The sequence below is a fragment of the Lissotriton vulgaris genome, chromosome 10 (assembly GCF_964263255.1).
Source record: "Lissotriton vulgaris chromosome 10, aLisVul1.2, whole genome shotgun sequence".
NCBI classification, from domain to species: domain Eukaryota; kingdom Metazoa; phylum Chordata; class Amphibia; order Caudata; family Salamandridae; genus Lissotriton; species Lissotriton vulgaris.
Genome location: NC_141698.1, coordinates 274689052 through 274710368, shown reverse-complemented (window position 1 = coordinate 274710368; position 21317 = coordinate 274689052). Strand labels below are relative to the sequence as shown.

Sequence of the window (21317 nt, the reverse complement as noted above, 5' to 3'; positions counted from 1 at the left end):
GTTATGTTTTTAGTTATTGTGGTTTATGTACTTTGTTTTATTAAATATTTTGTTATAAAATATTTGACCAGTTGTGGGGTTCACTTGCGTATTGGGTGAGAAGTATTTTAATATTAAAGTCATTTTATTTTTTTGATGGGGCTTGAAGTGTAATTAATGGGTTTGATGCTTAAGACAATATATTATGGGGAGATTGACCTTATAATCTAATTAAAAAAATATTTTTGAAATGCTTTTAGAATAAATATGCTTGGAAAAATTGGGATTGATAGATTTAGTAATTTAAAATTATTGTAACAAATAGTTTGTGGTTCTGCTTTAATTTATAAGAATAGTCTAATTGAACACTGACGTGTTTCAGAATATTTAAAATGCATTTGGGTGGGTATACAGTTACAATAGTACATATGGTACCACGTAATTTATACAATTTACTACATTTGCCACCCTCAGACATATTGACTTTTAAGTTTGAATAGTAAATCTCAGACACACACCAACATTTGCACTTTCTCCAATGTTTGTGGAACTGGAGTTAGAACAGTAAATCACACACCAAGTTTTGCATCTTCATCAATGTTTGTGAAATTGGAGTTAAAAAAGTATATTTGCCCCCACCCTAAATGTATGCATTTTTTCCAATATTTGTGGGATTGGAGTTAGAATAGTAAAGCGTACACCACTCGAACTGGAGTATGAATAGTTTATCTGCACCTAATTAATATACTTTTCCCATTATTTGTGGGATTGGAGTAACAGTAGCATATTTGCCCTTCACCTGAACCAGTATAGTGAAAATATTTAAGAGAAAAACATTTATATGCAATATTAAAATAACATGTTACAAGTACCATAGGTACCCACAGGCCCAAATACGGAGGGCCAGGGGGAAGGGGGCTCTGTTAGGGGCCCCCAAAGTAAGTTTCAGACAGCCAATCCATGTCGGAAAGGCCGATATGGATTGGTTGTCGGAAACCGATATCATAATCCCAACGGCAGAAACACAGTCCTTAAGGGATTATAAGCGCTTTCCGACAGGCCGACGGGGCTCTTTGAGCCCGTCAGAACCATGTCGGAATACCACGCCGGTTTAAACTCTGACCGCTGACATCATTATACGGGGGTCAGACTTTAAACCTACCATGTCAGTCGGAAAGTCTCTGATCAGCAGTCAGAGGCTTTCCGACCGACATCGTAATCAGGCTCTCTGTCTCTAAGCACAGAAACATACACACATTACACACTATATTCCAAAAAACGTAAACACCATTTCAAAATATATATATGAAAGCGCTTATGTCTGATGCTGTAGAAAATCCAGGCACACCATTCTTCCGCTGCAGATATTCCAAAATGTATACCACCCCCACTAAATAAAGTCCAAAAAACATTTAAGAAATCCGAATCCATATCAAATCTATTGATACCCATCAAACAACGAAAAATTATTTGACTAAAAAGCCCGAAATAGAAGAACATTTTTATATATAGACGAAAATCAAAGCATTCCATTGCATTTTCTTCAAAACCCCCATACAAATATTAGTACATGCAACTCCAAAAGGAAAGATCTTTGGTACTTGTAACATAAAAACAATAAATATTCCTACTCTTACCTGAAAACACCAAAATGCACATTAATTATTAAGCAATCCCCATATACACCCTACACTAATGCAGCAAACAAGAGTGCCACAGTATTCTGCAGGTCTTGTAATTTGTTTAAAATACACTGCTGCAAGTTAATGAATAAAACATTACAATAATTGAGTTTCGACAGCACAAGGGCGGTGACAACTATTTTCCGCATATCATGAGGAATGAACGGAAAGAACTTCCTCCAAATCTTTAGTACAAAGAAAGAAGAGGAGGTAACAGCATTGACTTGCTTTTCAAATGACAGTTTGTCATAGAAAATGATCCCTAAATGTTTTACTTTAGAGACCAGTGTTGGTAACGTTCCTAATCCCTTTGGCCACCAGGCTGGAGACCAAAACTAAGTATTGTTGTCCAACAAGAGCACTTTAATTTCCAGGAATTACATTTTAAACAGCTGTTGGATATCCAGTTGTTGATCTGCAGCATGCAGCTATGGAATTTGCTTGCTAAATCCTCTGGGTTCCCTGACACTGAGACTACAATCCGGGTATCACCTGCGTAGATGATCACTACAAATCCAAACTTTTTAGGCAAGCCAGGTCGGTCACATAAAGATTATAAAGAGTAGGGCTCAGAGACGAGCCTTGAGGCACCCCACATGACAGAGAGAAAAAGCTGGATGAGAAGCCATCCATAGCCATAAATTGTTCTCTCTCAGATAGAAATGATTTCAGAAGAGCACGTCCTCTGATGCCTAGGGAATAGAGACAGTCAATCAATATGATATGATTGACCGTATCAAATGCAGCCGAGAGATCCAGCAAGATCAGGGCTGAATTACTTCCTTGATCGAATGGGGAACCTCTGCTGGTCAAACGCTCTTGCTGCCCTGACGACCCTGTGTCCTGCTGGAGCCTTTGTTTTCTGCTGCTTGCCCTCCCGCCTCCCGCTGCCCGACTCCACTGACACCTCGGAGTACGGAGGTGGCCGAGAGGAGTGCGGTCGAGGGAATCGGGAACTACATTTCCCAGAAGTCCAAGCGGCGCACGCCGCGTCACCAGCGCGCCTGGAGGCGCTGAAATAGCGCATCACCCCGGTCGAGGGGGGGAACCTCTGCTGGTCAAACGCTCTTGCTGCCCTGACGACCCTGTGTCCTGCTGGAGCCTTTGTTTTCTGCTGCTTGCCCTCCCGCCTCCCGCTGCCCGACTCCACTGACACCTCGGAGTACGGAGGTGGCCGAGAGGAGTGCGGTCGAGGGAATCGGGAACTACATTTCCCAGAAGTCCAAGCGGCGCACGCCGCGTCACCAGCGCGCCTGGAGGCGCTGAAATAGCGCATCACCCCGGTCGAGGGGGGGAACCTCTGCTGGTCAAACGCTCTTGCTGCCCTGACGATCCTGTGTCCTGCTGGAGCCTTTGTTTTCTGCTGCTTGCCCTCCCGCCTCCCGCTGCCCGACTCCACTGACACCTCGGAGTACGGAGGTGGCCGAGAGGAGTGCGGTCGAGGGAATCGGGAACTACATTTCCCAGAAGTCCAAGCGGCGCACGCCGCGTCACCAGCGCGCCTGGAGGCGCTGAAATAGCGCATCACCCCGGTCGAGGGGGGGAACCTCTGCTGGTCAAACGCTCTTGCTGCCCTGATGACCCTGTGTCCTGCTGGAGCCTTTGTTTTCTGCTGCTTGCCCTCCCGCCTCCCGCTGCCCGACTCCACTGACACCTCGGAGTACGGAGGTGGCCGAGAGGAGTGCGGTCGAGGGAATCGGGAACTACATTTCCCAGAAGTCCAAGCGGCGCACGCCGCGTCACCAGCGCGCCTGGAGGCGCTGAAATAGCGCATCACCCCCGTCTCGCGGGACGCCGGGCGAAGCCCGGGCAAAGGGCGGGCCGTCTGAGGCCGTCCGAGGTTGGCCAAGGTTGGGTTGGGCCTGGTCTCTTGGCTTGCTGCTTTAGAACTGACGCCTCTGCATATCAACACTTCTCTGCAGATTGCTACGTAAGTTTCTTTTTACTTTGGTTGTGTACAAAGAGTATTATGCCTCCTAAAAAGTTAACCACTCCTAGCAACTCTATTGAGAACTATCTGGTACAAGTTGTTGAAAAAATTAACAACGACAGAAGAGCTTCTTTGGGAATAGACTCATCTACCCAATCCCCCTTTATTGACATCGAGGCAGATGATCCCTTTGGCCTTCAAATCAACACTAGCACTAATAGTGCTACACCTGACTCGTTTCCGGATACTATCATTATACAGCCCAGTGGTACTGTTGCTGGACCTGAAGACCTTAGTGTCAACGAAGTACTGACTGATATAACTATTAGTCATGATCCTTCCACTTCCCCTCCAGCACCCGTTCCGGGTAAACGGGAGTGTCTCAGGTCAGCTAAGAATAAAGTTGCAAACCCCCCGAGGAAACACTCTGAGGAAGAGGAGCCTGACCTGACTAATGAGGCGTATGTCACACTTTCAAATGCTCAATTTAATAAACTACTGACTCTGATGGACACTAAAATCAAAGGTGTGGTCAAACCCCTGGTTAGTAAAATAGATAAGTTAACTTCCGAGGTTAACCGACTGGAATGTCTATTACAGAAAACCATGGGAGAGATAGTGAAACTTCCGGAAAATGTCTCTGCCAAGTTAGAGGAATCTCTAAACAAATCAGTAACTACAGCTATCAGTGGACTCATCCCTCCCCCTGTATCAAACCCCCCAATGGCAAGTAATAGTACTCTCCCTGGTGATTCCCATATTGCCCCGATCCCTGCTCCTGTTGTTGAAGACCCATTCACTGAAAAAGGGACTTTCGAGCTTGTGGTTGAAGCATCCCCATTGGTACTTGTCCTGGCTAACGTTCCTCCCTTGGCTCAAGGTGAGCGGGAAACAACATCTTCTCTAATAAACAAATCCTTATCATGGCTAACCAACAACATGGTAATCACTCCCTGGGGAAAGCAGCAACTCTCTGAAGAGCTCGTCAATGCAAGAAGGGTACAGTGGATCGGGGACAGGGTGAAAAAGTTCAAAGGGGAGTGCGTCGTTCTCCACTTCTCTGACCCTGGGGTCCTGCCTAACATCTTACCTAACATTTTACCACCACAAAGGCGAACAACTTCAATCGTTCCATTGACTTTGGACTTCTTCTATCCTAGAAAGGGAAGTGGTCCAAACTCAAGTATTTTAAGAACCAAATGGAACATTGTGACCAAGAGGGGGAGAAAGGATGTTGCTTCAGTGGACTGGGGCTTGGGGTTGGAAAATCGTTTTTTCTGCACTTTCTAACTTAAACGATTGCGATTGACAACCATCCACTTGTAATTCTATCCCCTTGCCCCTCTGTGACAAAAGTTCTTCTGATTTAGACTGTAATTTAATAACAAATAGCCCCCAGGGGTTTCTGATTGATGATCCACCAGGGCTACCTAACGTTATATCCATAAATCAGGTTACTGGGGGTAGGACGTCACACAAGCCTATTATAAACCCCTGTACTCTTATGACATCTAATTCAGGGAATCTTTTGTCATGGAATGTGGCTGGAATATCTTCCAAAATGGACAGCGCTGACTGGTTTGAATTTATTAACAAGTACGACCTTTGTATTTTTCAAGAGACTTGGGCGTGTGAACCTACTTTTGCATTGGGGTACGTAAATTTTCATGTTTCTGCTATCAAGGGACCAAAAGGGCGGCCGATGGGGGGCCTTATCATATGGATTAGGCAGTCTTTAAAAATTGCTGTAAAATGTGTGGAACTTGACCAAAAAGATATCCAGCTTATCAGATTGACTAGTGATCTACCCATCTCCATAGACATTTATAACATCTATGTAAGAGGTGGCAGCAAAGGCAAATCTGAGGTTCTTATGTGTCTTTTTACACTTCTTGAGACACAATCTGCAGGGAAAAACATACTAATTGCAGGTGATTTGAACCGGACATTCTAACCTCTCATCACTGGTGATTCTCCTCTGGGAGCAGAGGAAGATAAGCTTTGGGACATTCCCACACTAGATTCCCCACCGATAACTCGGTGGACGGCTGACATCCTAGGTCTAAACGCTATGTGTTTGGAGCATGGGCTACGAGCCTTGAATGGCCGAACCCAATCAGACCGTGTTCCCGCCATGACGTTTAACAATGGGCGTAGTAAAAGTCGCATTGACTATGTCATCTGTAGTATATCGATTTGGTCATCTCTCAGTGACATGGTAGTAACAGCTAGGATAGAAAGCGACCATGACCCGTTATGTGTTTCACATAATTGGTGGACAACTAACGTAATTGATCCAAACCCTTGTGACCAACTTGTGCCCCCAACGATCACGCCATCCAATAACATGCGTAGGCTAAGGTGGTCTGGTGTTAAGACTGACCAGCAGGCCCTGGAAAAGATAGGAGCAGCGGCAGACAAGGCCATTCTGGCATTGGAAAATATTGCTGGATATGCACAGGGACATGAAGACATTACCATAGTTCATATGACTCTTTTTAATGAAGTCAAAAATTTCTTCTTAAAACCCGCACGAAATAATAGGGCTCGTCCATTTAAATTAGCAAAGTGGTACAATCAAGATTGCAGGGCAGCAAGATTTAAATTAGGAGCCACAATCAAAAGTAATAATTTGAGTGAGATTCGGTCTGCCAGGAAGCACTATAAAAACTGCATTGCCAGGGCAAAAAGAGATTGGGACGAAGACCACTGGCAGAAACTGAGATGTGCAAGTGAAAGTAAACACTCTAGACAATTTTGGCATATTGTCAAATGGGGCCACGATAGATCTCCAGAGACTCCCAACAATAATGTCCCTCATGATGCTTGGGTTAAATTTTTCAGCGAGCAGTACTCTTCCAGGGATCAGCTCGTTGATAACTCTAGCCCAATATATCTGTTCGCAGACGAAGACATCTTTATGCAGAGCGAAGTCCTGACTGTCCTGAAATCTGTGCACAGGGGCCGTGCCCCGGGTAATGACGGAGTACCGGCGGATGTCTTTTTAAATGACACCGACAGGTGGAGCAAGTACATCTGCCTTCTATTAAACCATATTGCCAGGGGCGCAGAAATCCCGGTATCCTGGCGGGGTGCTGTCATTATCCCAGTATATAAAAAGGGGGATCGTGCCCAACCCTGTAATTACCGCCCAATCAGCCTAATAGACACGGTTCAAAAAGTGGTAGGACGTGTAATTATTAATAACTTGCTTGATTGGGCTGAGGAGCAGAACGTCTTATCTCCTTTTCAGGCTGGGTTTCGAAGAGCAACCAGCACTGTGGACCAGGTCTTCCGTTTCCAATTGATACAATGGCGGACCGTGGTCCTGGGCGGATGCAGTCTCTACGCAGCTTTTGTTGACCTACGGGCTGCATTCGACCTGGTGCCGAGGGCAAAATTGTGGGAGGTGTTGGCAGCTCTGGGGGTCCCGATGACTATTTTAACTTTGATCATGAGACTCCATGAGGGCACTTATGCTAAGATCCAATGGGGTGGTTACGGCAACGATACTATTGACTTCCCTGTCGAGCGTGGGGTTCGACAGGGCTGTTCAATGGCACCGACATTGTTTACTCTTTTTATAAACGGAATTGTCCCCCGTATGCAAGCTGAGCCCGTAGATGCTCCCTCACTTGCAGGTGCAAAAGTTCCTATTTTAATGTTCGCAGACGACACCTTAATTTTATCAAAATCCCCTAGCGGTCTGCAAAAGGCATTGGTAATTTTTGACAAATTTTGTAGTGACCATGGCTTGGAGGTAAACGCAGCTAAAACAAAACTCATGGCTTTTAATCCTTGCAGGAATTTCAAATCCAAAATATCCATGAGTGGGCGTTGCCTTGAAGTAGTTAATTCTTTTACTTACTTGGGGATACACATTTCAAATGATAACAGATGGAACCACCACTTAAATCTTGCAGTATTAAGACATAAACAACTGGCTGGTACCATCATTAAGGAGCACAGGAAATCCTTAACTAAACCAATCAAACCGCCATTAATCATATACGAGGCTAAGGCAATAGGGTCAGCACTGTACGGGGCAGAGCTGTGGGGGCAAGAAAACCTCCAGGAGCTACAGATGTCAGAGAATAACTTCCTCCGAAAACTAACTGGCACCCCACAGAGCAGCCCCCTCTTGCCACTCAGATATGACCTTGGCAGGAAGGAAATCTCGGCAATGTGTAAACTCCGACCGATATTATATTGGCGTAGAATCTGGACCTCCCCTGAGCTGTCACAATATGCAGAAGGATTTGCTGATGTGATCAAAGCAGACCGATTTCATAAGATCAGATGGTTTAGATCATTAAAAATAGCATTAAGTGAACTAGGGTTAAGCGAACTCTGGTCTGATCCAACCGGGTCATCCTTCCCATCCAAGTTGTTCATAAAAAACCTTTTCTGGGAACAGGCAGAGAACAAGAGTCTCCTTAGCAATAATAACGGGTCTATGACTACTGCCTTCCTTGAAGCTAAACTGTTTCCGATGTTTGAAATTTACTGGGATATTATAACTAAACCCATGGATAGGAAACTGTTTTTCCAAATGAGGGCTGGCTCTTTACCTCTGAGTAGTTTAACATCAAAATGGAGAAATGGAGGTCCAGCTATTTGCCCAGTCTGTGGGGAAGGAAAAGAAACGTTGGGTCACTTCTTGTTTGCCTGTCATGCATATTCTGTTCCTAGACGTGTTTGGTTGGCTCCCATGTGTAGAAATCTGGGTACTAAAAGTAGCATGGTAGCTCTACGCATTGTTAAATCTACCTCCTTAAACTGGATTATTATAGCGACTGCCAAGTACTTGGGGTGGGCGTGGGTAACTAGGCAGAGATTGCTAGCAGGGTGACTACTCTCTGCCTAGCCGAACAGAGACTGCTAGTTTATCTATTCTCTGCTCCCATGCTAGGTGTCTATCTGACGAAAACATTTTTATATTGATTTTTAACTGTGAAATAGGATTTCTTCTAAATATGACTTTTTACTATATGAACTTTGCACCTTTGATTGTAAATAACAGGATGAAATGTTATTTTAAAACTGTCTTTTTAACGTGTATTGTGCTTAAGTCATGTCCGACTTTGTAATTTAATTGTATTTTATTATGTGTTTGTTTGTCTGCTTTTATGAGTAATACTCGAATAAAGCACTTTTTGAATTGAATTGAATGTGGCTCTCAGCTCTTCTGAGGCAAAGTTCAAAGCTGATTCCATGCCATGTTCACCCCTGAAACCAAATAAATTGTGATGGGTCCAGGAGGTGATTTAACTCAAGAAAGAGAGTCAGTTCTTTATGTAGTACCTTTCCAATGATCTTAGCTGGAACAGGGAGATGTGATATTGGCTGAAAGTTGTTAGGGCCCAATGGTTAAGGTTAGATCTCTTTAGTAAAGGCAGAATGGAAGCAATTTTCAACACCTTAGGGAAATAGCCTTGGGTGAGCATTACATTAGAAATGTTCACCCACTGGTAGGATATTACTTTTAGGGTTAAATGGGATTGTTTATAATTATGCCTATTTATCTTATTATGTTTAATTAGATGTAATAGATATGTGCATTTTTTTGTATAATGTTCTTAACCTTTGTAAACACATTACTTTTTAATGGATATACATGTATTAAAATGGACTTTTTAAGTTTTGTATAAAGGACTTTTTAAGTTTTGTATAAAAAAATATATTTTTGAAATACAGATTTATTCATGTTTTTAAACATAGTTTGTAAATATTTTTGATCTTTACACTTTTTTGTCAGCATTTTACTTCATTTAAAAAACAATATTTAGTTTTCTACATTTGTGTCATTAGTGAATATTTTTTAGTTGATATTTATGTTGCTGATATCAGTGTGTTTTGTAGTAGATATTAGGAAATGCTATTTTTCTATCTAATGTTATGTCATAGAACCGTGCACTGGGAATGACTCCTAAGCACCCGCTGCATCTCTCGCCTCAGAATTATGATACGGTAGAACAAGAGGAAGAAAAGTGAGATCCAGAACCCATTGACAATTAAATCATGAATTGCATTTTCAAACCCATCACAGCAACAGTAGGAATTTCCTGCTACAGAAAGTGACAGCTGAAGCTGCACCTTTTGTTTTAAACTCAGAAAAATTACCACATAGAGAATTATGTTATCCAGGAATGGGAGCTTGACTACATCATTTCTGCGGATGCCTTTCAATTTCCAATCTCTAGCACCATCTTTAAGCCTGGGCATCAGTAAAGAACTTGCCATACTATGTACCACTCTTGGGCCATCAAAGTCAACATCAGAGACAAAAAGTACCTGCAACTTGAATTTGCTCAGCAATTCTATACAATCCTGACCTTTTCAAGGAGTCAAAGATAACTTCAGTAAGTCCTTGAGGTGGATCATAAGAACCTTAAGTACCTTCCCTGTAGCGAGGTTCAAACCTGTCTAGGATTTATGAAGCACTGTGCCAATCTTCTTATCAATGTAGTCTAACGTGAATGCATCCTCCACTCTTGTGACAAGTCACCCCTCCAAATATGCAACATGAAATGTACCTTCACAGTCTGTGGAAACACGGACCCTACTTCTCAGCAGACTTTAGTCTTTTGCTCCAGGATGGAAACTATGCCGGTCATTTTATTCACACTAGAATAACATTCTTCACAGTCAGGTACGTGGAGAGCTTAAATGAGGAAGAGCAATTAAACTGGGGAAAGAAATCCGCACTTGTGGCACCCGGGTCCCTGCTTCTGGAGGACCCATATTCTCTCTGAGATTGGATAACACTGCTTGAAAATTCTATTTTTGATTTAATTGCCCTTGGGTTCTGGATCTCACATTTCTTCCTCTTGTTCTACCGTATCATAATTCTGAGAGGACCATGATAATGTGGACAATGAATTCCTCTTTTTACTGTATATACTGTAGATCCCCTTGTCTTCTTGCAGCTCTTTTATAGTCTCATTCATCAGCACCTTGAGGGTAAATACCCTCCATAAATATTTAAATGACCAGCACAATACCTGTCTCAATACCTAAAGTCTGCCATAAAATTCTTAAATGGAACACAAAAAAAGTCTGTGAATAGGATCCTCAGTCTAAGCATTATTGAAGGTAGCTTTAAATTACAACAGTTGTGTAAAGCGCAGTTGTGTAAACCCTGGAGTGCCATACGGTGGTGTTAGTGTCATCCACAGTACATTCCAAGTTGGTTTATGGCAATGTCCTTGTGGATGGAATTTGTGGGCTAGGTTATTAGGCCTTCATCTGCTTGGACGCTGTCGCTTTTAGACTGAGAAATTGGGATATTGCCCCAGATCTTTGATGCTTGATTCAGTGGCATTCACTGCAGAACAGGATATTCATCAAATGTCTGACTTTAGTGTTCACATACCTTTGTGTATCCCGGTTTTCCAGAAGAGAAATGATTTGCTATCTCATCCTGCTTTAGCAGGAGCTCTATGAAGATAAGCCGCTGTTGGGGGTCTGCCAAGCTAACTATAAAACTAGTTATGATGAGAAATAAGTGCGTCATGTCCTAAAAGCGTGAGATTTGATTTCTGTTTATATCTGTTGTATCCAAGCTCTTTTGACTTGTTAGGTGGCTCCACTGAATCTATTCTGCACAAGAGGTCAATAAGGTAGACTGCTGGAAGTGTTGCAGGAAAAGCTATGTTAGCTCTGTGGCAACATTATAAAATAGGTTTAAGGAAAGAGTAGACAAAGTGCTTCCCTGGTGTCCCCCTTAAGAAACATCCGCTTCCATGGGTAATATGTCTGGGCTTTCTCCTACATAGTCTACCTAGTATCTGGTGTGCTTCGAGTCCCAAACTTGAAAGTAGCAAGTACCTAGGTGAGGGTCCAGTCTTCAAAAGGGCCAAACCCCATGTCTAGTTAGCAGAAGTCCTACTTATCATACCTCTCCCACCAGGGTTGGCATCTTTAACAATGGTGAAGAAGAGAGCATTCCTTACTTACTGCCAACAAAAGAAGCCTTTAAATCTAGATTCGTTTCCACCTCCTGAAGACGAGGGGAGACACTGATGGCCCAGGGGAATCTACATGATGGAAAATTGGACCTGGCCTTGTGCCATACCCTCTAACCCTTGGGTTCCCAAAAGTTGAGCTTTCCCTGTTGCATCAGGGTCCTCCAGAAGAGAGCTCTTCCTTCTTCTACCCACCAAATTGCAGTTGCAAAGCCAAGGCCCCACGGGGCTGCCCTGAAGGCAGCAAGTCCCCAAGGTCCCAGGTGCTATGGTACCCCTCAGCAGGTAAATGATCACAGGGTTGATTCTTCCCCAGGAGCCTCACCTTTCTGCTGGTGTAGTGGGGATGCTTGCAAAGCTTGATGTTCATGGAGTCCAGGAACATGGCGTCTGTGATCTCTCCGACCGTCAAACATGCCTCATCCAGGATAGAGATGATCCCCCGATGTTGCTGCTCCACCAAGTCCACGATGATCTGGTTGTCAAAGTACTCAATCTGTGGGTAGCACAAGGAGAGTAGATCAGAGACCCATGAAACAGTAAAGCTAGGTATAGTCTGTTTAAGTTTCCAGAAAGGGCACAGCAGCGAACTGCTATATCTCTCTCTTAAAGACTGTTATATTAAGAAAAGGCAGGAGAGACCTCATCTAGTCTGTACCCTTCCTTTTGCAGATAGAACACTTCAAGTCCCCATATACTTAAGGCTCTCCTCTCACCACCTGTATCTAGTCAGAACTGTTAATGGGTATCAAAACTACAACTTGAAGTACTGTCATTATCAGGTATCAACCTCTTCCCATCTAGCTTACTGAGTTTCGACACCACGAAAGCTAGCCTGCCTTAAATTTGCATGGAAAGGCTAAAGACCCAGCCCTGGCTTGAAGAGTTCTTAATACCTGAAAAAATAACTAAAGTCTTGACTGGAATGTAACCTTGGTTGATGCCACTGATTACAAGAAGCTATTTTCTTCCAGAAACAAGTACCCATCATCAGCTCTTGAATTATGATCAGCCAACTAGCTTTGGATAGCTGATAATCACAATTCTTGTCATACTTTTGTCTTGCATCTAAGATGTTTTATCATAACAGTGTCATTTTAACCCTCAATGCTCTTTCTTATAAGGGACAGGTGAAATCTGAGATGGGAGCAAGACGGTAAATGAATGGATAGCCTGTTAAGGTACATGGATGGAGCAGTGGGAAGAAAACATGGGCAGAAATTAAGAGTATTAAAAAATATTTTCACTGAAGATGGTCAATTAGTACATTGGGCTTCTATTTAGAAATATAATTACTTATCCTAAATATACACAAGGCTGAAAACAAACAGTGCAAAATCAGAGAAACTCCACACGGTGAATAAAGACAGACAACTATATGTATCATGTGAAACTATTTTACGCTGCAAAGTTAGATACTTGCTTCCCCTACTTCCAGCCACAGAAGGAGGCATCTTATAGATTCATCTCGTTACTGGGAAGAAAGTCCTTAAATCTGAACCACTACTTTATGTGCGCTCAGTTGATGGGGGTCAAAACTTTGTGGCTAGATGAGGCCCTACCTTGCAGAGGGTGCACGTCTGCAATTTATTTTTAAATAGAGGGTTTATCACATCCACCTTTTCTTATCTACCTTTAACAGTATCTAATGCCATGGAAATTCTAGAAATCAAGGCTCCATTCAGCAAAAAATGGACCCAACTCCATCTGTATTCTTTGGGCATTGATGCAGTCAAAGTTAAGGCCTCTTGGGCTTGGAAAAAAAAAGTTACTTACTTGTAACTATTTTTCCAGTGCTCATAGCTTTCTTGTTCACGCCAAAGGGAAGAAGATCCCTTCAATGTTCTTTGCTCCAATATAGTATTGCTGATACACTTCTGAAATGCAGCGAAGTGAAAATCATGCTATACCTCCATGCAACACTAACATCCAGGCAAGATCCAAAGCATCTGTTGGACAGGCAGGGCTATCGAAGCTACTGTGGATGCAGGGGCTGCTAGAAAGCCGGCATAGCAATGGTGCGACCAAACAAAGGGGATCGGGGACAGTGTTAACTTCAAAGTCTATGAGATAATGTGCCCCTGAGATAAGATTTAAAACAGCATTTCAAAATACAGTCAGTAAGAAAGGACTGAATCAAAAAGGAAGTTTGAAGTCAGAAATTTAGTAAAACCGTTAAGGTTTATTAAAATATTAAAGTACAATACAAAATTAGGGCACCAGCACTTAGCCGCACCACTTCTCACAGAGGTCTGTGGGGGGCCAGGGAGCCCTGTAAGTCAAACAACTGCCATCTATTTACCTGCAGATTCCTCACCTGAGAACGATTCCAGATGTCACACTGGATCTCGACACACCAGTAGAGAGCGTTCGCTTCATATTGACGCCGGAAGTGATGTCTGATGATGTTACCGAAACCAAATACCACTCAACCAGGTGCACTGTCAGTTTCCATCCATTTTTTCCAAGCCTTTGAGGTCGTTAAGATAGAGTGGCATCGAAAAGAGGTCATGGAGTAACAAACTCAGATTGGGATCTTATTAAATCTTTCCCTATTAAACTTCAATCAGATGGGGAGGATGGTGAAGGAAGCTGCAAGCAGATAGAGTATCCACCACAACGTTTGCTACCAAAGGTATATAGCTTTTTCTACTGATAGATACATATATCTGCCTGCTCCTCACCTGTTGAACAGATTCACAAGCAACACAGTTACTCAGAGTGCAACGGATGGATCAGTAAATGAGGAAGTCTTGCATGATGGATCTAGCATAGTCGTCAATCTTAGGCACTTTCAAATCCAGTCAGTAATGCTTAGCATTGTGTGTAATGTAACTACCTTGCAAATTTCTGTGATCAGAACAACTCTGGCAAGAGCAGAAGAAGATGGCTTGGCTCTGGTTGAATGAGCTTGAATTCGATCAGGCTGTTCCATCTTAGTAAGAGCATAACAGATCTTGATACAGCGGACGATCCATCTGGACAATTTCAGCTTCAGGACACTTTCTCTTTCCTGGAAACACAGTACCCAGTGAAAATGTGGTCATCCTATCATATATCTATTGTGCAGTCCAGGTAGAAACTGACCCCCACCTAGGATCCTTTAAGGGATGGGGTGGGGGAACAAAGGTGGGCATGGTGATGCACTGGCTAGGTGGAAAAGGGTCACCACCTTAGCAAGGAAGACAGCTCTGGTTTGCAACACCAACTTATCAGGGAAAAAAAGAAGTAAACGGCAGGTGAGCCCTTAGAGCCTGCATATCACTGACCCGCCTCGCCGATAAAATCACCTCTAGAAAATCTGTTTTCACAGTCAACAACCATTACTGAGAACTGTGAAGGTGGTTCAAACGATGATCCCATCTAAAAGATTACAACATTGTTAAGGCCCTTCTGGTACATAACACAAAATGAGGTGGAGGGTAAAGTTGGTCAACCCCCTGTGAAACCACATTACAATGGCGGATTTAAAGAAGGAGGGATGATCTGTGAGGCAGAGGAATGCTGACAATGCAGCCAAATATCCCTTTAAAGTTCTCACTGCACCCCTCTTCCCCTTTATGCCAGGGAGAGTGCAAACTGAGCGACCTGTGAAAACCAGGCTTGCAAAGGGTTCTACATTGTTGCCTGTGCACCATGCTACAAAGCTGTTCCACCTGCCAGGGTAAACAGATTTTGTGGAGGTGTGATGAGCAGACAAAATTAGGTCTACCTCCTCTGATAGCAGCTGAAAGGAGCTTCAGTGTCCCTGATTAATCTCCAAGCATGAAGGTAGAGGTCTCGAAGAGTGAGATGCAGCACCATTCCCCCACCTATCCCTGACTGGCAGAGGTGGTCCAGTCTGAATGGCAATCTGAGCAGGGGACATACGGGAAAGAGGCATAGGTCTGCATTACACACCCTCTTTGGCAAGTGAGGGGCAATTAAAATTACTTGGGTCCTGTCTTTGCGAATCTTCCTCAGAACTCTAGGGATCAAGAGTATGGGGGAAAACATGGTGCAGCTGAAAGTTTCACTTCAACTGAAACGCACACCCCAAGGTTCTTCTCAACAGATACCGAGAGCTCAGATCTGCTGGTACTGAGTGTTTTCTGAGGAGTCAAACAAGTCCACCCTAGGAGTTCCCCACTTGGCGAACATACCCTGGAGTACGTCTGGCAGAAGACGCCACTCATAATCAGTAAGATAACGTTGGCTCAAGCTGTTGCCTCTGGCGTTTAGAGACCCGCTGTTCTGACCGACTTTTTCGGCCCTCCTTAGAGGGAGAATGATTGAAAGTGACTCCAGCCTATTACCCTCCTAGTGCAGGGATTAGAACTATAAACAGGGCCTATTCATAAGACACAGTAGTGCATTTTCGTACCCTTTTCCTTAGATCAGGGCTTATAAACTTAAGTTAGGGGATAGATTCATTAGTATTAGTGATAATCCGTCCTTTTGCAAGAGTGTTAGTATACCTTCTATGGAGTTATGCTTATTTCGGGCCTTGTAGGCCTCAAACGGGAGAGACTCCATCTTGCTTTCTGCCCGGCAGCTTGAGAGGCTTCTAGGTCAAGTGTAATGTTTTAGTTTCGAAGTGTTGTTCGCTTGGAGAGAACCGGTTCAGGCTGGCCCTTATCAAAAGACTGTATTTTTCTCCACTCCGAAGACACAACTTCAGGCCGGCCGGCTGGGAACGTGTCCTTGGTACGGGGAGGTACAAGAATTTGGTGGGCGGCAGGTTACTGGCCGTAACTTTCCATGAAAGGACAAGCTTCCATATTAGCGAAAGTGTTAGGCAGTGAGTCAGTCAGTCTGTAGGCGGCAGCTAGCCGTTAGCATCAATGCTATTAATTATTTCCAGGCAGACAGTCGCCATTTTGAAGTCTGAGAAAGCTCATGAAACTGAGACTCTCTGAGAAAGATTGAAGGAGAAGGAGAAGTAGCGCAGAACGCTCAGAGACAGAGAGAGAGAGACAGCAGCTAATAACGAGGAAGGTTCCAGTGACTTGGAGGGAAGCAGAGGAGACAGAACATAGCGGTGCAGACGTGTACTCATGACTGCTAAGGTGTGATTCCGAGACGAGCCAAGGCACAGACGAGACGGGAACCTAGATGACTGCTGAACCCAGACTCCACATTACTAAGGTGATGCCGACCCTTTCCCCTATAGTGTGCACATTCTAACCTTTCACTTTTCTTTGCAGAATATATGTTATCGTATAGTATTGTGTTTATAATCATTGTAATAAAATACCCCAGTTCTTAGTGAACCGACATGTGCCTTGTATTCTTGTTCAATCAGGGTAACCTGGTCTTCTAGTCAGACATTGTTTGCATGAACGGATGTGAATCCCGGTCAGGTAAGAGGTGACTGAATAATGAGGGAGAGAGGGAACGTTTGATGCCAAGAGCAGAAGGTACATATTTTAATTTGGAAAGCCGTGCTAACTCCTATTATTGTAAACACAACAGGTGATGGACCGAATGTGGATCAATGTCACACACTCAACCCAGTCCAAAGATCTGGGCTCAAATCCATCGTTATTTTGCACTCCACACCACCCTGGGTTAGACAATGGCGATATGCAAATCAGCTCTGACCCTGTGCCCCATGGGAACAGTCCAGTCCGAACTACAAAAGCCATGTCCTTCCCAGAACGGAATCAAGCATCCGAGGACCGGACCGGTTTCGAGGTAACACCTCTCATCAGCCCGGCTAGCTTGACTCCAGTGGTGTGGAGTGCCTGGGACCCACGTCTGGGCATCCCCAGCGCACTTAGGGCGGAATATGCAAACACAACAGGTGATGGACCGAATGTGGATCAATGTCACACACTCAACCCAGTCCAAAGATCTGGGCTCAAATCCATCGTTATTTTGCACTCCACACCACCCTGGGTTAGACAATGGCGATATGCAAATCAGCTCTGACCCTGTGCCCCATGGGAACAGTCCAGTCCGAACTACAAAAGCCATGTCCTTCCCAGAACGGAATCAAGCATCCGAGGACCGGACCGGTTTCGAGGTAACACCTCTCATCAGCCCGGCTAGCTTGACTCCAGTGGTGTGGAGTGCCTGGGACCCACGTCTGGGCATCCCCAGCGCACTTAGGGCGGAATATGCAAACACAACGGGTGATGGACCGAATGTGGATCAATGTCACACACTCAACCCAGTCCAAAGATCTGGGCTCAAATCCATCGTTATTTTGCACTCCACACCACCCTGGGTTAGACAATGGCGATATGCAAATCAGCTCTGACCCTGTGCCCCATGGGAACAGTCCAGTCCGAACTACAAAAGCCATGTCCTTCCCAGAACGGAATCAAGCATCCGAGGACCGGACCGGTTTCGAGGTAACACCTCTCATCAGCCCGGCTAGCTTGACTCCAGTGGTGTGGAGTGCCTGGGACCCACGTCTGGGCATCCCCAGCGCACTTAGGGCGGAATATGCAAACACAACAGGTGATGGACCGAATGTGGATCAATGTCACACACTCAACCCAGTCCAAAGATCTGGGCTCAAATCCATCGTTATTTTGCACTCCACACCACCCTGGGTTAGACAATGGCGATATGCAAATCAGCTCTGACCCTGTGCCCCATGGGAACAGTCCAGTCCGAACTACAAAAGCCATGTCCTTCCCAGAACGGAATCAAGCATCCGAGGACCGGACCGGTTTCGAGGTAACACCTCTCATCAGCCCGGCTAGCTTGACTCCAGTGGTGTGGAGTGCCTGGGACCCACGTCTGGGCATCCCCAGCGCACTTAGGGCGGAATATGCAAACACAACAGGTGATGGACCGAATGTGGATCAATGTCACACACTCAACCCAGTCCAAAGATCTGGGCTCAAATCCATCGTTATTTTGCACTCCACACCACCCTGGGTTAGACAATGGCGATATGCAAATCAGCTCTGACCCTGTGCCCCATGGGAACAGTCCAGTCCGAACTACAAAAGCCATGTCCTTCCCAGAACGGAATCAAGCATCCGAGGACCGGACCGGTTTCGAGGTAACACCTCTCATCAGCCCGGCTAGCTTGACTCCAGTGGTGTGGAGTGCCTGGGACCCACGTCTGGGCATCCCCAGCGCACTTAGGGCGGAATATGCAAACACAACAGGTGATGGACCGAATGTGGATCAATGTCACACACTCAACCCAGTCCAAAGATCTGGGCGCAAATCCATCGTTATTTTGCACTCCACACCACCCTGGGTTAGACAATGGCGATATGCAAATCAGCTCTGACCCTGTGCCCCATGGGAACAGTCCAGTCCGAACTACAAAAGCCATGTCCTTCCCAGAACGGAATCAAGCATCCGAGGACCGGACCGGTTTCGAGGTAACACCTCTCATCAGCCCGGCTAGCTTGACTCCAGTGGTGTGGAGTGCCTGGGACCCACGTCTGGGCATCCCCAGCGCACTTAGGGCGGAATATGCAAACACAACAGGTGATGGACCGAATGTGGATCAATGTCACACACTCAACCCAGTCCAAAGATCTGGGCTCAAATCCATCGTTATTTTGCACTCCACACCACCCTGGGTTAGACAATGGCGATATGCAAATCAGCTCTGACCCTGTGCCCCATGGGAACAGTCCAGTCCGAACTACAAAAGCCATGTCCTTCCCAGAACGGAATCAAGCATCCGAGGACCGGACCGGTTTCGAGGTAACACCTCTCATCAGCCCGGCTAGCTTGACTCCAGTGGTGTGGAGTGCCTGGGACCCACGTCTGGGCATCCCCAGCGCACTTAGGGCGGAATATGCAAACACAACAGGTGATGGACCGAATGTGGATCAATGTCACACACTCAACCCAGTCCAAAGATCTGGGCTCAAATCCATCGTTATTTTGCACTCCACACCACCCTGGGTTAGACAATGGCGATATGCAAATCAGCTCTGACCCTGTGCCCCATGGGAACAGTCCAGTCCGAACTACAAAAGCCATGTCCTTCCCAGAACGGAATCAAGCATCCGAGGACCGGACCGGTTTCGAGGTAACACCTCTCATCAGCCCGGCTAGCTTGACTCCAGTGGTGTGGAGTGCCTGGGACCCACGTCTGGGCATCCCCAGCGCACTTAGGGCGGAATATGCAAACACAACAGGTGATGGACCGAATGTGGATCAATGTCACACACTCAACCCAGTCCAAAGATCTGGGCTCAAATCCATCGTTATTTTGCACTCCACACCACCCTGGGTTAGACAATGGCGATATGCAAATCAGCTCTGACCCTGTGCCCCATGGGAACAGTCCAGTCCGAACTACAAAAGCCATGTCCTTCCCAGAACGGAATCAAGCATCCGAGGACCGGACCGGTTTCGAGGTAACACCTCTCATCAGCCCGGCTAGCTTGACTCCAGTGGTGTGGAGTGCCTGGGACCCACGTCTGGGCATCCCCAGCGCACTTAGGGCGGAATATGCAAACACAACAGGTGATGGACCGAATGTGGATCAATGTCACACACTCAACCCAGTCCAAAGATCTGGGCTCAAATCCATCGTTATTTTGCACTCCACACCACCCTGGGTTAGACAATGGCGATATGCAAATCAGCTCTGACCCTGTGCCCCATGGGAACAGTCCAGTCCGAACTACAAAAGCCATGTCCTTCCCAGAACGGAATCAAGCATCCGAGGACCGGACCGGTTTCGAGGCAACACCTCTCATCAGCCCGGCTAGCTTGACTCCAGTGGTGTGGAGTGCCTGGGACCCACGTCTGGGCATCCCCAGCGCACTTAGGGCGGAATATGCAAACACAACAGGTGATGGACCGAATGTGGATCAATGTCACACACTCAACCCAGTCCAAAGATCTGGGCTCAAATCCATCGTTATTTTGCACTCCAGGTGGTGTGGAGTGCAAAAAAACGATGGATTTGGGCCCAGATCTTTTGACTGGGGGAGTGTGTGACATTGATCCACATTCAGTCCATCACTTGTTGTTTTTGCAACTCCTATTATTGTAGTATCATCCCGAGTAGACAATGAGAGATTTCTTCCACAGGTGTTCATAGGAAAGGGATCGTCGTTGGTACGCGGCGTTAATGAGAGCACCGGAGATAGACGGTGTGTAGATCCGCCGGATTGTGGATCATGTTGTAAGTGAGTGAGCACCGGAGGGAGACGGTGTATAGACCCGCCGGATTGTGGATCATGTTGTAAGTGAGCGAGCACCGGGAGGATACGGTGTGTAGGCCCGCCGGATTGTGGACCGGATAAACAGAGAGAGAGCACTGGAGCTGCAGCCTAGTGTGTAGACACGCCGGATTGCGTGTCGAGTGAGCACTGAGGGAGATCAGTGTGTAAGGGTACATAATCAGACCTGCCCCAGGGTAGATTAGTCTGGGCCTAAGTGGCCGTGAGACTAGTTGGTATGAATAGGATATTGTAGAAAACCTATGCATGTTTATTGCTATTTTCCCCATCCTTAGGTACGAGATGTACATACATATATCTATACCCATTGTAAATACATTCTAAGGAGGGAGGTGATTACGTTCCGACTGGGTTAGAGGGGCTCCTAGGAGCTGATTCCATCTGGTCCGAGAATCCGGTCGTTACACCCGCTAAGTAATTTGCTTTCAAACCAATCCCTTGATTGAGTGGCCCACACCACAGTTTCAATGCCGCTCGACAGAAGAGTTGAGACCCTACTTCCTCCTTCTTGCTCACATACCACATCCCAGCTGAATTGTCCATCAAGATTTGGACAGACCAACATTGGATGGAAGGGAAGAAGGCCAGAAGCATCAACTGG

General features: G+C 45.4%; 1 protein-coding gene across 1 annotated transcript in view; it reads right to left on the bottom strand.

Annotated features, from left to right (window-relative positions):
• The window catches only part of LOC147685121 (unconventional myosin-Ig-like), a 1601091-nt gene that overhangs the window by 1070686 nt on the left and 509088 nt on the right, over positions 1-21317 (bottom strand). The window contains exon 11 of the mRNA XM_086941006.1: positions 11884-12054. Coding sequence (XP_086797132.1) covers positions 11884-12054 — 171 coding nt within the window. The remainder of the gene's footprint in view (positions 1-11883; positions 12055-21317) is intronic.